Source organism: Anomaloglossus baeobatrachus, chromosome 10, assembly GCF_048569485.1.
Source record: "Anomaloglossus baeobatrachus isolate aAnoBae1 chromosome 10, aAnoBae1.hap1, whole genome shotgun sequence".
Taxonomy (NCBI): Eukaryota; Metazoa; Chordata; class Amphibia; order Anura; family Aromobatidae; genus Anomaloglossus; species Anomaloglossus baeobatrachus.
Genome location: NC_134362.1, coordinates 166,435,998 through 166,458,861, shown reverse-complemented (window position 1 = coordinate 166,458,861; position 22,864 = coordinate 166,435,998). Strand labels below are relative to the sequence as shown.

General features: G+C 46.6%; 1 protein-coding gene across 1 annotated transcript in view; it reads right to left on the bottom strand.

Moving 5' to 3' along the window:
• Nucleotides 1–22,864, bottom strand: part of SLC12A4 (solute carrier family 12 member 4) — a 504,360-nt gene that overhangs the window by 196,502 nt on the left and 284,994 nt on the right. Inside the window, 1 exon segment of the mRNA XM_075325791.1 lies at nt 2,224–2,322. Coding sequence (XP_075181906.1) covers nt 2,224–2,322 — 99 coding nt within the window.

Genomic DNA, 22,864 nt, shown 5'->3' with positions numbered 1-22,864 from the left:
GAAAAACGTGTGTTTTTCACTGATGTCTGACAACTGAAACAGGCCTGACACTGACACCTGATCACTGATACCTAAATATTGAATCCAATAAATAATGAACCTATAGCTTAATATTAAGGCATACTAATCTGATGTGTAATATGTGAGATGTAGCTTTCTTCACTTATCAAAGTCTATGATCAGAGTCAAACATTTGAATTTGGCTTAAAGGAGGTCAGTGTGAAAGGCCCAATGTGTTTTAGACACCACAGCACTGAAAATCAGGGAACCAAAATAAAGGCTGACATTCCAGTATTAAATAAGTAGCTCAGTGGTAAGTGTCCTGTCTTTCACATACAGAGCTCTGGGTTCTAATCCCTATAATGGACAGAAGTCTTTTCTTTTTTATTTGTTTTGATTTGAAAGGATAATACTATGTGTGACAAAGATTCCTTACCATTAAAAGCTATAAGTTCATTATTTATTGGATTCGATATTTAGGTAGTAATATATCATAAGAAAATAATGTAAAGGCCCCGTCACACTAAGCAACATCGCTAGCAACATCGCTGGTAACGAACAACTTTTGTGACGTAGCAGCGATGTTGCTGTGTGTGACATCCAGCAACAACCTGGCCCCTGCTGTGAGGTCGTTGGTTGTTGCTGAATGTCCTGGGCCATTTTTTAGTTGTTGCTGTCCCGCTGTGAAGCGCACATCGCTGTGTGTGACAGCAACAGAGCAACAACTAAATGTGCAGGCAGCAGGAACCGGCTTCTGCGGACTCTGGTAAACACAGTAAACATCGGGTAACCAAGAAGCCCTTACCTTGGTTACCCGATATTTACCTCCGTTACCAGCCTCCGCAGCTCTCACGCTGTCAGTGCCGGCTCCTGCTCTGTGCACATGTAGCTGCAGGACACATCGGGTAATTAACCCGATGTGTGCTGTAACTAGGAGAGCAGGGAGCCAGCGCTAAGCATTGTGCGCGGCTCCCTGCTCTCTGCACATGTAGCTGCAGTACACATCGGGTAATTAACCCCATGTGTACTGTAGCTAGGAGAGCAGGGAGCCAGCGCTAAGCATTGTGCGCGGCTCCCTGCTCTCTGCACATGTAGCTGCAGTACACATCGGGTAATTAACCCCATGTGTACTGTAGCTAGGAGAGCAGGGAGCCAGCGCTAAGCAGTGTGCGCGGCTCCCTGCTCTCTGCACATGTAGCTGCAGTACACATCGGGTAATTAACCCCATGTGTACTGTAGCTAGGAGAGCAGGGAGCCAGCGCTAAGCGGTGTGCGCTGGTAACCAAGGTAAATATCAGGTTGGTTACCCGATATTTACCTTAGTTACCAAGTGCAGCATCGCTTCCACGCGGCGCTGCTGGCTGGGGGCTGGTCACTGGTTGCTGGTGAGCTCACCAGCAACTCATGTAGCCACGCTCCAGCGATCCCTGCCAGGTCAGGTTGCTGGTGGGATCACTGGAGCGTCGCAGTGTGACATCTCACCAGCAACCTCCTAGCAACTTACCAGCGATCCCTATCAGGTTGGATCGTTGTTGGGATCGCTGGTAAGTTGTTTAGTGTGACTGGGCCTTAAGGTATCAGGTGTCAGTGATCACGTGTCAATGACCAGGTGTCAATGTCAGGGATCAAAAAAGGTATTTGTGAGGTTTGACATTGATAGATGATCATGTCCTAAAATGGACACTAAATCAGAGGCAGACTTTGTGAAAGTGAGAGTGACTTGAAAAGAGTTCTCCACTTGTTGAAAGGGTCTCATGAAAATAAGTTGATAACATGGTACTCTGCTGCAGTGCCGACACCTTACAGTTGCCCCCACAAAGTCATGGAAGCATTACCCAGTGCCCAATTAAATTTCTTTTGTTGTGTCCACTAAAGGAGCCTATCTTTGGAGCTGCTCCCCATTTTGAGCAAGATATCCATTTCCTATAAGGGGCTACAATAATGGGTTGTAAAATCATGTGGCTAGGACTAAAGGCCCTGTCACACACAGAGATAAATCTTTGGCAGATCTGTGGTTGCAGTGAAATCATGGACATATTGTTCCATTTGTACACAGCCACAACCCTGGCACTGATTGTCCACAATTTCACTGCAACCACAGATCTGCCGCAGATTTATCTCTGTGTGTGACAGGGGCCTTTAGAGTTTACATTTAGGTACCAAACCATCCCCCTTCCCACAACACTGCACATTTAAGTATGCTACAAAATCTTAATAGGATACAGATTAATGAAGTAGAGATTATAGCCAAAATAGTGCCAACAGGAATGGATCTCTGAGCATCTCTAAGGTCTCCAGATCGGTTACTTCCAGCCATTATACCTGTGCAAGACAAAAAAAAAACGTAGTAAGTACACCTATATTAATAGCTAGCAAAAGACCACCTTTTTTAAATCAAACTGTGCTCCATGTAAAATATAAACAGCATATACTTGCTTCTCCGATCAGTATAGCATTGTTCCAACTAGGTCGGTGCGGTGTCCATTTGTGCTCACAAGACATTATTATGTCACGTGTGTTGCAGCCAATTAGTGGCTTCAGTTGGGCTGCACTCCATAAGCAGCTAATCAAGAGCAATAAAGGTCATGTGACAATTTCATGTGAGTGGTCACATTGCTAGAACAGAGCTGATCCAACATGTGAGTAAAAGGCTGCTTTCACACTTGCGTTGTGCGGCATCCGTCACAATGCGTTGTGTGACGCATTTGACGGATGCGTTGTAAATAGTGTGATAATAAAGGCAACGGATTCCTGTGAAATAACGTGTTGTGTTCTTTAAGAGAGAGAGAGAGAGAGAGGCCCCATCATCACTGCACATGTGGCACCCCAGGGTTCAGTCACCACAAATATACCTGTACCTGGGGCAGGGAAGGATCTCCACATCAGATAATCCCACAAACAACAATTCCACTCCAAGCCTGGAGGGGGAGCTCTACAAGCTGAGTTCAGGTGAAGTCCCCTTTAAATCTAGGTTTGGAGGCGGAGTCAGACAGTTGACAGTTGGAGTTGAGCTTGAGCGAGGAGAGGGAAGACATCAAAATGGAGAGGGCTGTGCTTAGCCCGCACAATTAGCTGTGTGACAGACTAGGGGATCCAGAAGTGAGGCAAAAGAGGGGTGACCGGGGAGGTGGAGCCAGATCAGTTCATCCTCGAGGAACAGCAATGATTAGCGGACACCGGCGTCCAAGATTGTGAGGGATTTAATCTGCCCAGCAATAAAGACGGGAGGCCAGGGAGACTCCAGATCTCCTGGCCGCAGCAAGAACCTGAAGGCAAAGCCGCTACACAGAGCTTAGGGACCGCAGTGAGTACAGCAGTGCCTCTTAGAGAAGCTCCCGCCGCCTCGCATATAGGTGAAGACAGTGAGAGAGAAACAAGGTATAGCTACAGGCAGCCTAGTATCAAGGAGAGACACAGTGCAGCAGGGAGGCCACACAACTAACCTGGCATAGCGGCATACCCAAAAACTGTAACATCAGAAAATGAACCCCTTTTTAATAACACCTGCAAGTAAAACCTAGTCAGAGTTAATGAAATGGTGTGACATACTTTATTTCTTTCATCTGAGGAGCCATAGGCTGCTGCACTAAAGTGACAGTTAAAAAGGCTGTGAAGGCAAACTGCCATATTCGTGTAAAGCGGGCTTTATACGCTACGATATCGTTAATGAATTATCGTCGATGTCACGGTGTTTGTGACGCACATCCGGCTTCATTAACGAGATCGCAGTGTGTGACACTTTAGAGCGACCTTAAACGATCGCAAAAGCGGTCAAAATAGTTTGCCGCGGAGAAACCAAAAATCGTTTAATGCTTCTTAGCGATGTTGTTCGTCGTTCCTGCGGCACCACACATCGCTGTGTGTGAAACCGCAGGAGCGACGAACATCTCGTTACCTGCCTCCACCGGCAATGCGGAAGGAAGGAGGTGGGCGGCATGTTACGTTCAGCTCATCTCCGCCCCTCCGCTTCTATTGGACGCCTGCCGTGTGATGTCGCTGTTACGCCGAACGAACCGCCCCCTTATAAAGGAGGCGGTTTGCCGGCCAGAGCGACGTCGCAGAGCAGGTAAGTTCGTGTGACGCTGCCGTAGCGATAATGTTCACTACGGCAGCGATCACACAATATCGCACGTACGACGGGGGCGGGTGCGATCACGCTCGACATTGCTAGCCAATGCTAGCGATGTCGGAGCGTGTAAAGCCCGCTTAAGGCTACAAAAACTGCCCTGGGGATCCTGCTTCACCTACGGGAAGCGTAAACAACTGGCTGCCTAACCATCACCCCGGAGGTCTGACTTGCAGCCCCAGTAACCATACTGGAACCGTAGGTGGCGACACAAAATACTTTTATTTTTTTTTATTATTTATTTCATTTTTCTTATTTATTTTTTATTATTTACTGACTTTCAGCGACCACCAGGGCCACGGGACCGGGCACAGGCCCCCGTGACATAATCCCATTATCCAATGCTCAGAACAGAGTACCCCACGGCCCTGGGACGGGTCACACACACCGGCACTACCGCCCCCTTCATCACCGCGTATACACCGGCACTATAGCCCCCATCATCACCGCATACACACCGGCACTACCGCTCCCATCAACCACACATACAGCGGTACTACTGCCCCCATTATCAACGCACACACCCCGGCACTACCGCTCCCATCACCACCGCACATACACCGGCACTACCGCCCCCATCATCACCGCACATACACCGGCACTAGCGCCCCCATCATCACCGTATACACACCGGCACTACCGCTCCCATCATCACTGCACATACACTGGCACTACCGCCCCCATCATCACCGCACACACCCAGTGTAACGCCTGCCTAGATCTACAACCTCAGACGGGCTGTAATGGACAGGCTAGAGGGAAGCCACTCACCCAATGCTGTTTTTGGTGCTACTGTCTCCTGCTTCCAGGCTGACTAATTATGCTCATGCATATTCACTGCACCCGCCACCCAGAAGTAACAGCAGAGAGGAGACAGCAGCGACCGGAGACAGCAGCATGGGAGACTTCAGCACCAGGGACAGCAACAGCGTGGTCAAGTGAGTATAGAAGTCCCTGATCTCCGTGTGTCATCACGGAGAACACACGTGTGCCAAAATCATGGCACATGGAGAGACATATACTTCTTTAACACGTCAGTGAGAAACGTGTGTTTTTCACTGACATGTAAAAGACGCCTAAGTTCCACTTCTGACTTTAACACTGATGAAATACTGATAAAAAAAATACTGACATGTGAATAAGTTCTAAAACATTCCAAACCAAAGATAACATGGATTTAACAGGATAAACTGATAGGAAACATGCATTCCTGTATAATGACTCTGTACAGTAAAGGAAAAAAAAGAATTTAGTCAGCCACCAATTGGGCAAGTTCTCCAACTTAAAAAGATGAGAGATGCCTGTAATTGACATCATAGGTAGACAACAACTATGACTATATCACCTTGTCTGATTTGGCAAGGTTTTTTTTTTGCAAATTATGGTGGAAAATAAGTATTTAGTCACCTAAAAACATGCAAGATGTCTGGCCTCACAGACTTGTAACTTCTTTCCACTCATTACTTGTAGTAATGGCACCTATTTGAAGTTATCAGTATACAAGACAACTGTACACAACCTCACACTCCAAACTCCATATGGTGAAGACCAAAAAGCTGTTGAAGGATAACAGAAACACAACTGTAACCCTGCACCAGGCTGAGAAAACTGAATCTGCAATAGGCAAGCAGCTTGGTGTGATGAAATCAACTGTGAGAGAAATAATAAAAAAAAATTGAAGACATACAAGACCACTGATAATCTCCCTCTATCTATCTTGGGCTCCACGCAAGATCTCACCCCGTGGGTTAAAAATGATCACAAGAATGGTGAGCAAAACTCCCAGAACCACATGTGGGGACCTAGTGAATGACCTTCATAGAGTTCGGACCACTGTAACAAAGGCTACCATCAGTAACACACTACGCCGCCAGGGACTCAGATCCTGCAGTGCCAGACGTGTTCCCCTGCTTAAGCCAGTACATGTCTGTTTTGCCAAGTACTTAAAGGGGTCGTATATGGCTTTAAAGAAGGCGATTATTTTATTATAACGATTCAATGATTACAGGAAATAGTGTGATATTGCGTACACTTTTGAATAATATAAATCACAAAGGTAAAGTACTTACATTGCACACTACATGGAAAAAATTTCACCAGAGTGACACACATCTGTCCGGGAACATCAGCTGTGAGAAGCAAAAAAGCGAAGACAGAGAAATTCCTGGGATCCACACTGAGGTGTCACAGGCATCCCCTTTTAGTCCACAGGTTGCCAGGCCTCTGACTTTGCTGAAATCTTCACCAGTTTATATCTTTTTTTAAAAAAAATGTTTGCGTAACCAAGTGTTACATAAACTCTAACAGGTTCTATTTGTCCAATATAGTATCCCCCTTTTGAGTTGCCAACTCTTTAGATGTCATTCTACACCGGACAAATACGTTACTGAATGAGACATGCCAAAGGCTCCTGGTACCAGTTGTTTTACCATACTATAAACATGTATATTCTCCCTAAACATTGATAAAAGAGCTACGTAGTACTGAGTGATACTATAAACATGTACTTTCTCACTAAACATTGATAAAAGAGCTATAACTCCAGGTGTTTGGCAAAATTACAGAAGAACAATCTGATATAAACTAAACTGTTCCTATCCAATATCTTAAAGGATTCCTTAAAGATAGACTACCAATATGGAAACCTGATGGCCACTAACATCCTAGCACTACAATGTCCAGGCCCGTCTGAAGTTTGCTAGAGAGCATTTGGATTATCCAGAAGAGTATTGGGAGAATGTCATATGGTCTGATGAAACCAAAGTAGAACTGTTTGGCAGAAACACAACTCGTCGTGTTTGGAGGAGTTGCATCCAAAGAACACCATACCTACTGTGAAGCATGGGGGTGGCAACATCATGCTTTGGGACTGTTTCTCTGCAAAGGAATTCATCATCATAATGATCCCAAGCACACTGCCAGGGCAACAAAGGAGTGGCTTTGTAAGAAGCATATGAAGGTCCTGGAGTGGTCTAGCCAGTCTCCAGATCTCAACCCCTTTGAAAACCTATGGAGGGAGTTCAAAGTCTGTGTTGCCCAACAACAGGCCCAAAACATCACTGCTCTAGGGGAGATCTGCATGGAGGAATGGGCCAACATACCACCAACAGTGTGTTCTAACCTTATGAAGACTTACAGAAAACATTTGACCCCTGTCATTGCCAACAAAGGATATATAACAAAATATTGAGATTAACTTTTGCTATTTATCAGATACTTATTTTCCACCATAATTTGCAAACCAAATCTTGACAAATCAGACAATTTGATTTTCTGGATTTGTTTTCTCATTTTGTGTCTCAGAGTTGTGGTCTACCTATGATGTCAATTACAGGCCTCTCTCATCTTTTTAAGTGGCAGAACTTGCACAAGTGGTGGCTGACTAAATACTTTTGTTCCCCACTGTATATAAGGCAACTTAAGAGAGAAAAACCTCCTCCTTCAATTCGTAGGCTATGTTCTTATTTAGTCTTTTTGCTGCATTTTGCACTCTCATTGCTTTCAATGATGAAAAAATCCTGCAAAGAAACTCTGAAAGCATTGACATGCTCATTCTTTAAAAAATGCAGCATATTTCCATTTCAGTCAGAAAAACAGGAATTGTGTGCAAGAGATTTCTCAATTTTCCCCATTTGTAAGAAGTGGGACTACTAGACTGGTGAAGCCTATGAACTAATGCCGGCATCACACGGTACGATATATCGTGCGATAGGTCAGCGTGGTCACGTCGTTAGTGACGCACATCCGGCATCGTGTGACACCTCCGAACGACTGTGAACGAGCAAAAATACTCACCTTATCGTTGCTCGTTGACACGTCGTTCATTTTCAAAATGTCGTTCCTCCTTCTGTGCTCCAGTTGTTCATCATTCCCGAGGCAGCACACATCGCTCCGTGTGGCACCCCAGGAACGACCGACACAGCTTACCTGCATCCCGCCAGCAATGCGGGAGGAAGAAGGTGGGTGGGATGTTACGTCCCGCTCATCTCCGCCCCTCCGCTTTTATTAGCCGGCGGCTGTGTGACGTCACTGTGACGCTGAACGCACCTCCCCCTTCAGGAAGAAGATGTTCGCCACCCACAGCGAGGTCGTGCGGGAGGTAAGTACGCGTGACGGGGGTTAACGTCTTTATGCGACACGGGCAATGAATTGCCCGTGACGCACAAACAACGGGGAGGGTGCGATCCCTGATGCGATCGCACGATAAATCGTCCCGTATGACGCAGGCATAAGTGCAAGGTTTTCCAAAAATTGAAAGAAGGGATTGCAATATATCTTGGAATACACGTAGAGGATGACCTCCTAAAACATTTTTTCCTCATTTGGAAAGAGACTCCTACACTGGTAAAGCGTATGCATTATATCCAAGGGTTAGCAAAAATTATATGGAGGAACTCAATTACTCCCTGGAACACAAGTAGAGTAGGGCCTCAGAAAAGATTTATATTTAGAAGAAGTGGGACTTTGGCCAACAACAAGGAGTCCTGGAGGCCATAACACAGATTGCAAGTGGCACAACAAGGACCTTCAGACATTAGACTCAAAATTTGCTCCAGCTAAGGTGGGCAGCAGTTAATCCTGGCACTCCAATGAATTAAAGATGAATTAATTTTATTTACAGCATCAGTTTAACGTTTTTGTCACAACCTTGACCTTCTTCAGGAACTGACAAGTAAGAAAAAACAAATATAATATTTTTAAATGAAAAAAATATATATACAAAAATACAGTCTTCATAATTTTCAAATACAAAAAATACAAAGGCCATATGTCAAGAATCAAATTTAATATATCCCAAAGTAATATGAACACAAGTTAAAGAAAAATAAAAAAAAAAATAAAAAAATTGTGAGTTATTAGGAAGTAAATCAAGAAAGAGAGAAAAAGAATTGCTGTATGTAGGGATCAACCAATAAGACTTTGTTCAAATCAACAAATAGATAATTTATTGGTACAAATTTTATGCATACAAAATATCCACACAGAACAGTGAAAAGGTTAAAAACATTTAAAATATAGACAATCAACAAACACCCCAATACACAGTCCCATATTAGGAACCCGGCACCGAGATCCTGAACAAAACTGTACTACACGTACCAATCAATAATATTTGCAGGCACAAGTGCAGGATCTGTGTATAAATTATCACTGCAAACAATATGCCATATAGTACTTTAAAGTATAGTACCGTATCTGGCACCACCATCCATAAATGCAATATAGTAGGTACAAAAGCGAGAGATTGGTACAACACATTTCTGCACGACCCACGCTGATTGCCAGGCGAAATGAAAATCTGAAGAGCCTTTTGACAAGGAGCCACATTAGAAGACTAGTGACCAGAACGGGCTCAGGAACAAGGTTGAAGGGTACGTACCCATGCGGGTCGTGTAATGTTGTCCATTTATGGTGGCCTCTGATAATGTGGAATTATCGATCTTCCCCAGAATCATTAGGGCCAGGAGATACCATAATTGTTGCTAACGAAATGTCATTTACGTGCTAATATGTGCTTGTCCAAAATTGGACATAGGACAGACAACGCAGGAATTACGCAGAAGATTGCAGCAACATCTATCAAATATCAGTACAGCCAGGATGGATAAAGAAAAAGGTAAGAGTATTCAATCAGTGGCCTCGCATTTCTTGGAACATCATTCGGCACGTCCTGGGGCATTAAGGATCATTGTGATCGACTCGGTCAGCCCAAACATTCGAGGGGGTGTGTCAGCAAGGAAGTCCTGTGCCATAAGTCCAGACATATCTTTGAATTACGGAGTTTGGTACCACAGGGACTTAATGAGGAACTCCTGTATACCGTTTTTTACAAAACAATGTAAACTTGTGAACTAATTTTGCTTCTTTTCCCTGTAGCTCATGTGATGACGTTACGGATATTGGATATGGATTTGAGATCTGAATAAGGAAGGTGGAGTCATCTGGACACGTCTAATGGATGGATATCTATTAAATGTATTTTATTAATGGGGACTATCATTTGTCGTCATCTTTGACCATCATCTATTTTTTGACATGTAGTGTTAAATTTACATCTATGCTCTGTGATTAATTTCATCTGTGTATCCATGTAATGATGTGCATTTTGTCTAAATCAGGAATAATTATCTTTGAGTATAAGAAATTCCATATGAAATTTATATCAGTAGCTAGAGGAAAGCTTACCCAGCTGTATTAATATAGACAAGGAATAATCAATGAGCGCGAAGTATGAAAAGGTAAGTACTGTGGGTACAACAGGAAATATTATAACTACCAGGCCACGTGAAATCATGATTAATATGAACATTTTCTTGGCAAGAAAAACAGCAAAATTAAGTTGTGTAAAGAAAATATGAAAAAGTATGAAAAACATAAATATAATGCCGCTTACCCTGCTATATAGGAGTTCTAATAAGAATCCACATTGGATATGCAAATATTCACAAAGTATCAAACATAATTTGTGATGGTTGCTGCATAAGAGAGAGAATACCGGTTGAACTAAACTATATTGTTAAAGACAGAATAAAAGCTACAAAGAGAATGGATGCTTACTCAGAGGTAAAGGAGAAATAAATGCGGAATCCACCGCTGATGTGTAGAGCTCTGAATTAACCTCCAAGCAGACAGCGTGGTTTATACTGCTGTCTGCCGTCACTGTATGCAGGAAGTGTCAGTAAGACTAAGGCGGGCTTTGCACGTTGCGACATCGCAGGCCGATGCTGCGATGTCGCACGCGATAGTGCCCGCCCCCGTCGCAGGTACGATATCGTGTGATAGCTGGCGTAGCGAAAATTATCGCTACGCCAGCTTCACACGCACTCACCTGCCCTGCGACCGTCGCTCTGGCCGGCGACCCGCCTCCTTCCTAAGGGGGGCGGGTTGTGCGGCGTCACAGCGACGTCACACGGCAGGCGGCCAATAGGAGCGGAGGGGCGGAGATGAGCAGGATGTAAACATCCTGCCCAGCTCCTTCCTTCCGCATATCCTACGGAAGCCGCAGTGACGCCGGTAGGAGATGTTCCTCGCTCCTGCGGCTTCACACACAGCGATGTGTGCTGCCGCAGGAGCGAGGAACAACATCGGACCGTCGCGTCAGCGTAATTATGAATTACGCCGACGCTGCAACGATGATACGATTACGACGATTTTGCGTTCGTTAATCGTATCATCAAGGCTTTACACACTACGATATCGCATGCGATGCCGGAAGTGCGTCACTTTCAATTTGACCCCACCGACATCGCACCTGCGATGTCGTAGTGTGCAAAGCCGCCCTAAGGCTACTTTCACACATCAGTTTTCTGCATTCAGGCACAATCCTTTTTTTTCCTGATCCAAAGGATCCGGCAAAAAAATTTAAAACCGTATCCACCGGATCCGGTTTTTAACGGATCAGTTATGCCGGATGCGTAAAAAACCGGATCCGTTGGATCCGTTTTGCATCCGTTTTTGCATCCGGTTTGTCCGTTTTTTTGATGGATCAGTTTTTTTTAATTAATTTGGTGCATGCGCAGTTTACAAAAACGGATCCGGCAGCCGCATCCATTTTTTACCGCATCCGGCGTCCATAGGCTTTCATTGTAAAACACGTCGTATCGCGCCGGATCCGGCGCAATGCGTTTTTTTTGCCGGACAAAAAAACGTTGCAAGACACGTTGCCTCCGGCCGCCGCTCTGATTAATTTTGCCGCATCCGGAAAAAAACGGATGCAACGCAAAGCCATCAGGTACAATCCGGTAACAATGCAAATCTATGGGGATAAAACGGATGCGGTACCGGATCCGTTTTACCCGTTTTTTTCCGGATTGTACCTGATGGAAAAAAACCGATGTGTGAAAGTAGCCTAAGGCAGGGGAAACAAGCACTAATAAAGCAGTAAAGATCTAACCAAAATACTGTGGTGCATGGGAGCAATCAGGAGACACGCGATATCCGCTGCTTGTGTGGAGCGCTAGTGCCACGGCAGGACTTCCAGGTTAAAGTACCTGCCGAGGAATGAGTGATGTACACGGCTTGTGACGCGCCGGGTATGAAGTTTGCATGCGTGAAGAAATGGACTATGCCTGACTTAATGAATGAAAAGACAAAAGAGTGGCGCTCCTGTGTAAACTCTTGAGAGATCTGAGAAAAGGTATAAGGGTGCGATGCACTCACCTGGATGTGTTGCGCAGAAGGCACAACAGTGTTTAAAGCTTGTATTAGCGGATGATGGATCCTCTCTGTGGAAGGAGGTTGTTGCCGTCACCCGAGGGGTATGAAGCGCTGCTTGTAGATCGTCCAGTGGTCAGAGCTGGGTGACCCACCTACAATTAACCTCCGGGTTAGTAGGTGCTACGAGAGGCTGCATGTATGAACCCCACTGGGTACCAGGAATTCAAAGTTGCCAAATGTATGCCAATTTGATCGCTGCAGCACCACCGCTCACCCACAGTGTAGTGGGTGCAGGTAACTGGCAGAAATGGATGAAAATTTGCGGTGTGTGGTGTGCTGCTGATCAAAAATGATAGGAAGTGACAATGAGGTTGCCGAAAATAATTTATTAGTAATAAGTAGAGATGAGCCACCCTCTAGAGGCTCGAGTTCGGTTCGTCGAACGGAGGCTGCGTTCGAGTTCGGTTCGGCGAGCCGTTCGATGAACCTCTCGAACCCCATAGAAAACAATGGGAGGCAATCACAAACACATAAAAACACATAGAAAACACCTTCAAAGGTGTCCAAAAGGTGACAAACAACTCACAAGACAACACAAACACATGAGAAAGTGACAAGGACAAATACTAATGCGAAAACAAAACAGCTGGACGAGGAAAAAGAGGAACAGCACAGATATATGAGTATATGCAAGTGAACATCGATGCCATTACTGTGCAACTTCAGCCTTGCTCATTCTAGCCTTCCAATGTGGATAAATTGCCTGAGCTCGCTACTTACGCCATGGGGAACTTGTCATGTCCCGTAGCCAGCGTTCTCTCGGAACGTGTCCTCAGTGCTGCTGGGTGTGTGCTGACAGATAAGCGCATGCGTCTGTCCACTGACAATGTGGACAGACTAACGTTTATCAAGATGAGGAAGTCATGGATCACAGAGGACTTTTTTTCCCTTGTGTCATCCAGGGGAGGCGAAAGGCAGGTGTATTTTTGAGAGTGCTTCATGCAAAGCATCTTTGTAAGATTGCAACTGGGGGACAAGTGATGCCAGTCAAGTGGTGTGTGTGTGTGTGTGTGTGTGTTGCCCAATTTTTGGAAACGAGGGAGACTGTGGTTGGAGTCCCCTTGCTGTGTTTTACATGCTTTTAGAAGGGTATGACATGGCTTTGAGGTTGACTTTCAGCATCTGCAAACTGTTGGCTACCAAAATGCTGCCTTTCCAACCTTTTTAACCGAAAATTTTCAAGACCTTATGCCCATCGCAGTGTCACAAGAGCTGATGCCCAGTCGCCACTCCTTCTCCAACAAAGGCGTGCACACGCTACACCAGCATGTCGCACAAAACATCACCGCTTCTTTGAGAAACTCTGTGTGTGACAGGATGCATTTCACCACAGATTCTTGGCCAAGTAAGCATGGACAGGGGCATTACATGTTGCTGACTGGGCAGTGGGTTACTATGGGGAGAGATGGAGAAGGGTCTGCTGTACAAGTCTTGCCATCCCCACGAGTTGTGTCAATCCTTCCTCTGTATGTAGAAGTTCCTACACTGCTTCTGCCTCCTCAACCTCACCTGGGTCCTCCACCTCCGCCCAAACTCTGTGTGGTCAGGTCACCCGCGTTGTAACTGCGCACAAGGAATTCCACACACCTCCTTACTATGTTGGCAGCAGAGCTCAACGGCATCAGGCGGTCGACTCTTTAATTTGAAATGTCTGTGAAATGTGAGTCACACCACTGAGGAGTTGTGGACGGTAAGCTTTGGAGAGTGAGACTGAGTTTTATCAATGGTTGTCTCGACTCAACCAGCAGCCAGGGAAGGCCGAGTGTGACAATGATGCAAACCTGGGTGCGGCCCTTCGCCGTGACAATGTGACACACGTGCCTTGTATGCCTCACGTGTTGAACCTGGTTGTCCAGCAATTTTTAAACCACTATCCCGGCCTACATGGCCTTCTGCAGAGGGCACGGTGTAACGCCTGCCTGGATCCACACACTCAGATGGGCTGTAAAGGATAGGCTAGAGGGAAGCCACTCACCAAGCAGGACCCCCAGAACCCAGAAACCCTTTAACCCCTATACAGGGATTTTGAATTACACAGGGCCCAAGGTGATAATACCTGTGGAAAGCTGCAGTCCGAGAGAGTAGTAGTCAGGCAGGGTCAAACCATGAATTGAGGAACAGGAACAGAATGGGACGGCCAGGACTTAATCAGAAACAAGCAGAGGTAAAATGCGGATTGGGCAACGAGGTACATAAACAGCAGACAGGAGACATAGTAAGGAAACAAGCACACAACATCACAAAACAGAACTGGGCGGAACAGGAACCAGAGGTTCAGAGCTATGTCTGGCAGTGGTCAGCAGACAGGATGGGCCTAAAAAATGGTGTGGTGTCTTCCCATTGGTTGTAGCTGAATGATGGTACTTCAGCTGTGAGACACCCACCACCTAGAGTCAGCCAGTGGTTCTGCATATCTCAAGGTAATGCAGCCCAGTGGGTGACCAGAACCTGCGTCCACCGGCGCCGCTGGCATTGACTCCTCTCCCATCATCAGCACTATGCACGAAAGGAACACGGTGTCACCTGGCGACCGTAGTACAAATTGATGGAGCGAACTCCGGTGGTGACTTAACATCCATGTGCGACAATGATGCAAACCTGGCTGCAGCCCTTCGTCAGGGCAATGTGACACACGTGCCTTGTATGTGTTGAACCTGGTTCTCCAGCAATTTTTAAACCATCCCAGCCTACATGGCCTAGAACAGCGAGCACGCTCGCTATGTGCTCACTTCCACCGTTCACACCCAGCAGCTCAATAACTTGCATCGCTACAGAAGTCTTTTGGTCTGGTGGTTCACCGCCTGAAATGCGATGTGACGACACGCAGGAATTTGAATCTGCACATGTTGCAGCGTCTGTGGCAGCACCGCCCAGCTCTGCAGCAATACGTTATAACGTATAGCCTGGGCTAACTAGATCCAGAGGTGGTGCAGATCACGCTGCTGGAGTGGTGTCAGATCAAGGACCTATGCACCCTTCTTCGCAGTTTACAAATGTCGACGAAGATGTTTAGCACTGGGGATGCCATTATCAGCATGACAATTCCGGTCATCTACATGCTGGAGCACAAGCTAAACATTATTCTGAGTCAGCTGGTGGGACAAGAGGAAGGGGAGGAAGTACAGGAGGAGTCATATGCGGAAGGGATAACAAGATCTACAAGGTCAAGACGGTCAGCAGCACCAAGGTGGCAGGCATGGGACGGTGCGGGAGAGGGATTAACAAGGGCGCATAGTATCAGCAAAACTTTTGAGGAAGGTGCAGAAACCCATGAAGAAATGGAGGACGAACTGGCGATGGGCATGGAAGACTCAGCAGATGAGGGAAAGCTTGCTCACATTTCGGTTGTGCGAGGTTGGGGGGAGAGGGCAGAGGAAGGAGGCATGATTCTCACCTCTCCGCCACAAACACAGCAAGGACTTGGTCCTCCTGGATGCGCAAGACACCTGAGCGCCTTCTTGCTGCACTACCTACAACATGACCCTCGGATTGTCCGAATTAGAAGTAATGCTGACTAGTGGCTTGCCACACTGTTAGATCCCCGGTACAAGACAAAATTTGGCGAAATAAGTCCTGCCAGAGAAAGGGCCGCACGTATGCAGGAGTATCAACATAAGGTGGTACGCAATCTTAGATCTGCTTTTTCACTAAACACCAGTGCTGCACAGAGTGAATCTCAACGCTTTGTCATGGCTAGGAGGAAATGGTATTTTACTTGTCCACATCTGAGGGACCGAGGGCTGGCTGCTGTGCTGAGACGGCGTTGAGTAGGGTGTCCCTGTAGAGTTGCAAATTTGGTCATATACAAAATGAGTTGAAAAAGGACAGATGCTGGTGGAACGGGGAAAAGGTGTGTTGGAAAGGGGAAAAAAAGTTTGTGTCCGTGGGTTTGGTGGTCAAGCAACAGTAACATTTGCTGAAGAAACACCATCTGTTACGGGGGGACTGGCAGATTTGGATAAGGTGGTATATACTATGTTACCACTATATAAAAAAATTAAGAAGAAAAGAAAGAGAAAGGTATATATCCCCATCGTTAGTCGGTGTCTACCGTGCTCCCAGATGGAAAAGGAGATGTTGGCAACTCGAAGGTTATACGGAGCATACAGAACTGGGTGGCTCTGAAACTAATAGTAGCCTGAACCGAGTTAGACGACACTCGGATCTGGAGACTGGGATCCCTGTTAGCGTCACAGGGTCCACACACACACCCAGCCCAGGAACTCCCTGTTAACAACACAGGGACCATTTGTTACGCTGTCCGTGTGCGTAGGGGCCACACCTCTGGACAGCAGGCGCATCAGCAGAAGCAGCCCAGTTAATGCCACTGGGCTGCACTAGCAGGACTGGTAGGACAGGAGCTGGTCTTAACCGTTCTGCGTTACAAACTGTGGTGGCGGCCTGCACCGACGCCCTATCCCTGCCTACCTCTGGCTTAAAGCCAGAATGTGTTCAACACATGGAGGTGTGCTCTTTTTGAGCATAATAGAAGACTGCGCACCTCCTTGTTGGCTTCAGCCCCTTTTATAACCTGGGTCCGCCACAACCCAGGGTGGACCACAATGCACCTCCTGGAGACAAAAGCAGAGTGACACGTCATCAGTGGCATAACCAGCGGTCTATTCGGAACCGCAACTTCAATGATGACCTCATGGCTGCCACGACACAAACACCTCACCAGTCATCATCTGAACAACAATAATGAGGTGACAAGTCATAGGTGCGGGCCTCTGCAAGCCAGTTGTTACGTCACCGCCGGAGCCTGCTCCAGCGACTTCTGCTCCGATCACCAGGCGACGCCGTGTTCCTGCCGTGGATGGTGCTGGTGATGGGAGAGGAGTCGATGCCAGCGGCACCAGTGGGCGCAGGCTCCGATCATCCACTGGGCTGGGTTATCTTGGGATCTGCAGTACCGCTGGCTGACTGTGGGTGGCATGTGTCTTCCAGCTGTTGCCAGCGTTTAGCTACAGCCAATGGGAAGACACCCTGACTACCCTCCTGCCTACTGTTTTTGTACCTCGCTGCCCGATCCGGATTTGACCTCTGCTTCATCGGACTGCAGGCTTCCACCGGTAGTGATCACCAGGGCCCTGTGTAATTCCAAATCCTTGTATAGGGGTTAAAGGGTTTCAGGGTTCTGGGGGTCCTGCTTGGTGATTGGCTTCCCTCTAGCCTCCCCATTACAGCCCGAGTCTGTGGATCCAGGGAGGCGTTACACCAGTCTAGAGTAGCCTGGCCACATCATCAGGACACCTGATGCCCCGTGGTCTATATGGGCCTGCCACGTCAGGGACAGGGCCTAAGAGTTCATTACCGGACCTAGTCTCTGATGCACTAAGTGCCTGAGCATGTTCAGTAGCATGAACAACAGTCTCAGAAAAAAGACTATCAGCTTCAGCATGCTGTCTAGGCACAACACAGGACTTTGACACGGCACGGAGTCCAAGTACCTGTGCAAAGAGGCTTTTCGCACTAAGTGTGGGAGCATGCGCTGTAGCCCGAACTGAGGACTTAGCCTCAGGAATGGCACAGTCAGGCTGAGCATACTCACTAGGCAAAACACTGGACTTAGGCTGTGGCTGGGTTAAATCGGCACACGCATGCGCAATAGCCGCCTCTCCACACTTAGACGTGGAGGAGAAAGCAGCCAGCTGGGCAACCCGAGGCACAGCCAAAAATGGCAGCTGATGCCTGGGCTCAACTGGAACCACAGCAGGCTGCTTGCGTTTACAGCGGCACCGATTCGTAACAACAAATACCAGCCAAAATAACAAGTGTACTTCTTCCCGTGGATAATCTATGATCCCTTTTTTCACGGACACGATCATCGCTAACAAATGTAGATGAGGCACCAAAACAGCATCTGCTTCAATGGATCTCAAGTGCTCCATAAAGTGGCCTCTCCTCCACCTCAAGTTCAATATCCCAAATACTACATTCCTCTGTGGTGTCAACCCAATCGCACTTGCTTCCTAACAGCTCTCAAGTTTCCACCCGCCCTGCTGAGTATGGGGTAACAGAGATGGTTGAGTCTGCAGAGCTGTTAAGTCACACTATAACCTGGGAATCAGAGGTCTGCTCCAAAGCTGCAGTGATTACAGACAAGGAAGTTATTATTATTATTATTATTTATTTATAGAGCACCATTGATTCCATGGTGCTGTACATGAGAAGGGGGTTACATACAGAATACATATACAAGTAACAATAGACACACTGGTACAGAGGGAAGAGGGCCCTGCCCTTGCGGGATTACATTCTAAAGGATTTTAAGGAGGAGACAGTAGGTGGGGTGGAGGTTGGGCGGTAGCTGTGCATGGTGGTGGGGTCATTGAAGGTTATAGTCATTTCTGAACAGATGAGTTTTCAGTTTCCATTTGAAACTTGCGGGTGTAGCAGATAATCTGATGTGTTGAGGCAGTGAGTTCCAGGAGACAGGGAAATGATCTGCACAGATGCCCAGAATCTTTGCGACTTGGATCCAGGCCCCGATGAAGAAGGTGCTGAGCATAATGTACACCCTCATTACCAAACAGTAAATCCTCCTGGTGGAGACAATGGGGAACATGATGAGAAGACTCCAATACGAGATTGGAACGACAACTTTACTATTCGGTCAGGGCAGGAAGAGGTTGTCTCGGAGGACTCAGGACGAGGGGAATGAAAACATATAGGGTGATGATGAGGTTGGAGACCCCACTTACTGTCAAACTAAAGTCACCCAGCCGATGAGGTCAGCAGAGGAGGTGGAGGAGGATGCTACTGATGACGAGGTTACGATGCGTCTTCCTGGACAGAGACAAAGTCCTGGAAGCACGTCAACAACTGGATCCTCGGCCACAACTCTGTCTCTGAGCAGAAGTCGTGGTGGCTCTGCAGGTCGCATGGGCTCTAAGCCTTGCCTAGTCTGGAGCTTTTTTGACATCGCAAAAGATCACCCAAGTTATGAAATCTGTAAGATTTGTCACCAATCTCTAAGTAGAGGCCAAAAACTCACTACTTGGAGTACTTTGTCCATGAAGTGTGACATGTGTCACAAGTGTCACTTGAATTGATAGCATGAGGGTGTATTGATCAGCTTTATCCACGGTCAATGCAACATGCTTATTTGCCGTTTATTGCATGCATTATTGCAGACTACACACAAGGGGCTGCTGTTTTTTTGCACCTGCCTTTGTTTGGTCACTATAGCAATAGCAAAACGGTCTTCGGCTGTGGCCTTGGAGATGCTGTCTATGAACAGAATGAAAAGATAAAGGTGTGTGTTACTGCAAGGAGCCACCGCGGAAACACTTCGGTCAATTGTGAGGGAAGTCGTGTTGGAGTTTGGTGAGGAGGACCGTAACTCCTGTGAGCAGAATCCTGTGCCATAGACCGACATTCTTCCGGTGCTGTCTATACTGTTTACCATGAAAGGAGCGTAAAGTCTGTATTTATGGCAAATGGACACCACAGTACCCGGGTACGGTAGGCTGGGCCCAAACAGTAATGCGTGCACGCAACACTTTGTTTTATTAGCAAAACACATATCTGTTCTGGTTAGGCCGACTATATAGACAATAAGACTTACTGCCTCTGCACTGTCAAATTGTCACTTACAGTTTAAATCATAGAGGGACAGCGACACATGTTTGCATTGACTGTTGCTTTACAAGATTTCCATGACTGTGTTGCTGAGCTGTGTGGTTTGCATTCACACTGTTATCATCTGCCTTATCTGTGAGGCTACAGCTAACAAGGGTATTCAAGGGGGGTAATGGGTTTTGTATATGTTTAGGTAGATAAGTTGTAAGCTCTTGTGATGCACCACTGGTAATTCGTGTTCGCGCGCGCGCACACACACACACACACACACACACACACACACACACACAATTACTCCTGCTATGCTGAGGAATTACCAGGTAGTAGGCAACTGAATAGATTGTTGTATTCTTTTAGTTGTATGCATGGTTCTTATTGTTTGTTTTGGGAAAGTTAAACAATCATTTATCAACCCAACTGCCTAGAGTCATTTTCCTGTAGCGTGGTATTGCTGCATACTGGGGAGCCTACCCCGTACATGACTTTAAATGAAGCATAAGTCGCAATGGGAATTTTACTGTACTACAATGCGGCCTAGCGGGGCTGTGCAACCACCGCCTGCCCCATCAAGTGCATCTGCGTGCTCTTCATCCTCTATGACTGTGGGGACAGCAGTCACACGTTTTTTCACGCTGAACTTCCACCCCTTTACCTGCAACAGGGAGTGTGATTGGCAGGTCGTCAGTTGTTTTGGAAGTGGAAACAAATGGTATTGTTGAGCTCTGTCAGACATCGAGAGAACCACTGTTGGGTGAAGGCAACATTATATCCACGCCTGCACCTTCGTCACAGATTGGCTGGACTACCTGCAGTTAATAATTGCGTAGCAGAAATGGAGAGGAGTGTAGAATGCACATGTGTTGTACCTTGCTTAGCAGCAAAGGAACACTAAGGTAGTATCCCAGACAATTGTACTGTAGTATGCCCCTTAAAGGGTCAGCACTGTTGTAAATTAAAATTGCGTAGCAGAAATGGAGGAGTGTAGAATGCACACGTGGTGTACTTTGCTTGGCAGCAAAGGAACACTGAGTATTCCAGTCACTTTTAGGATGGCAGAAAAAGTGTCAGCTCTTTGGGCAAATAAAATAGCGTGGCAAAAGTGGGCATGTGGGTACAGTGGACAGGAAAGGAACACTAACTTAGTATTCCAGACACTTAGGATGGCAGAAAAAGTGTCAGCTCTTTGGGCAAATAAAATAGCGTGGCAAAACTGGGCAGGTGGGTACAGTGCCCGGGTTCTGTGGCTCAGTGGACAGGAAAGGAAGCCTCACTTTCTATCCCTCCTAATGATGAAATGCAGCAAGGAATTCCCTGACCTGAGGTACACAGACGCTGTTATCTAAAGCTGTACACAGCGTTTGCACGGACTTGCCTAGCAGCTATGGCTATGAACGCCTGGATATCAGCCCTGAAATAACCATCAGTCCCTAATCCCTACAGCGCTGTGTAGCTTGCACTATGTCTATAGCGCACACAGCAGGATCGGCGGCAGCAGCGTGAGCAGTGACTGTCACCCACACGCAGAAAGGAGATAATGGCGGCAACAGGGAACATGGCCGTATTTTATAAGGCAAGGACATGTGACATTCCCAGCCTATGACACATGCCCTTGCTTGTCTGGCAAAAATGCACTTAGCAGTGTGTGGGTCTGTGATTGGCTGACATCCTGGCCCGCCCCACTGCACGCGCGCTTAGGAAAATAAAAAAAAAAAATGGCGATCGGCATTCTCTCAGCAGTGCACTACAGATCTAAACCGAGTCCCCCCGGAAAACTATATGCTGAAATTTGATAATAGCGTGAATCACAGTGACTCACACTATTACAGTGAAAAGCCAGCTAGTAACTAGCTAGGCTTTTTGCTGATCAAACCATTATCGAACGTAACTCGAGCTATCGAGCTTTTAGCAAAAAGCTCGCGTTCGAGTTCGAACTCGAGCACCCCCAAAAATCCCTCGAACATGAAATTGGCGAACCTGGAACATCGCTCAACTCTAGTAAGTAATATAACGATGGGAATAAAGGACACTACGCGTTACGGAGACAAACTGACCCCTTCCTCAGGTGTCTGTACAATGAATGAAAAGCCCCTCCATATATACACCCAAATGGGTGTGGGGGGAGTTAAACAATTAACAATTTAATGGATGCACTAACTAACATGTTAAAAATAAAAAAAGGGGGGCTACTTAGATTAAGAACTTGGTTTTTCAAAAGACAATGTAAACACATGATTATTCAAGATGCTATAAATACACACACATATACATCATAAAATATCATAAAAGCATTATAAAATATATAAACGTATAAAAAAAATATATACAAAAAATATACATGTATGAACTCAATTATATGATGTGAATATATGAAAGAGGATTAATTACTGTGGCTATTAAATTAGATAGTATATCTATATACAGTAGTATACTGTACCCCAGATGGTGGGCCATATTAAATTAATTTATTTAATGTCTTCTATGTTGTTAAGGCCTTCCGGAGTAAGGCGGGCTTTGCACGCTGCGACTTCGCAAGCCGATGCTGCGATGCCGAGCGCGATGTCCCCGCCCCCGTCGCAGCAGCGATATCCTTGTGATAGCTGCCGTAGTGAACATTATCGCTACGGCAGCTTCACATGGACTCACCTGTCCTGGGACGTCGCTCTGGCCGGCGACCTGCCTCCTTATTAAGGGGGCGGGTCATGCAGCGTCACTGCAACGTCACACGGCAGCCGGCCAATAGGAGCGGAGGGGCGGAGATGAGCGGGATGTAAACATCCCGCCCACCTCCTTCCTTCCGCATATCCTACGGAAGCCGCAGTGACGCCGGTAGGAGATGTTCCTCGCTCCTGCAACTTCACACACAGCGATGTGTGCTGCCGCAGTAGCGAGGAACAACATCGGACCGTCGCGTCAGCGTAATTATGGATTACGCCGACG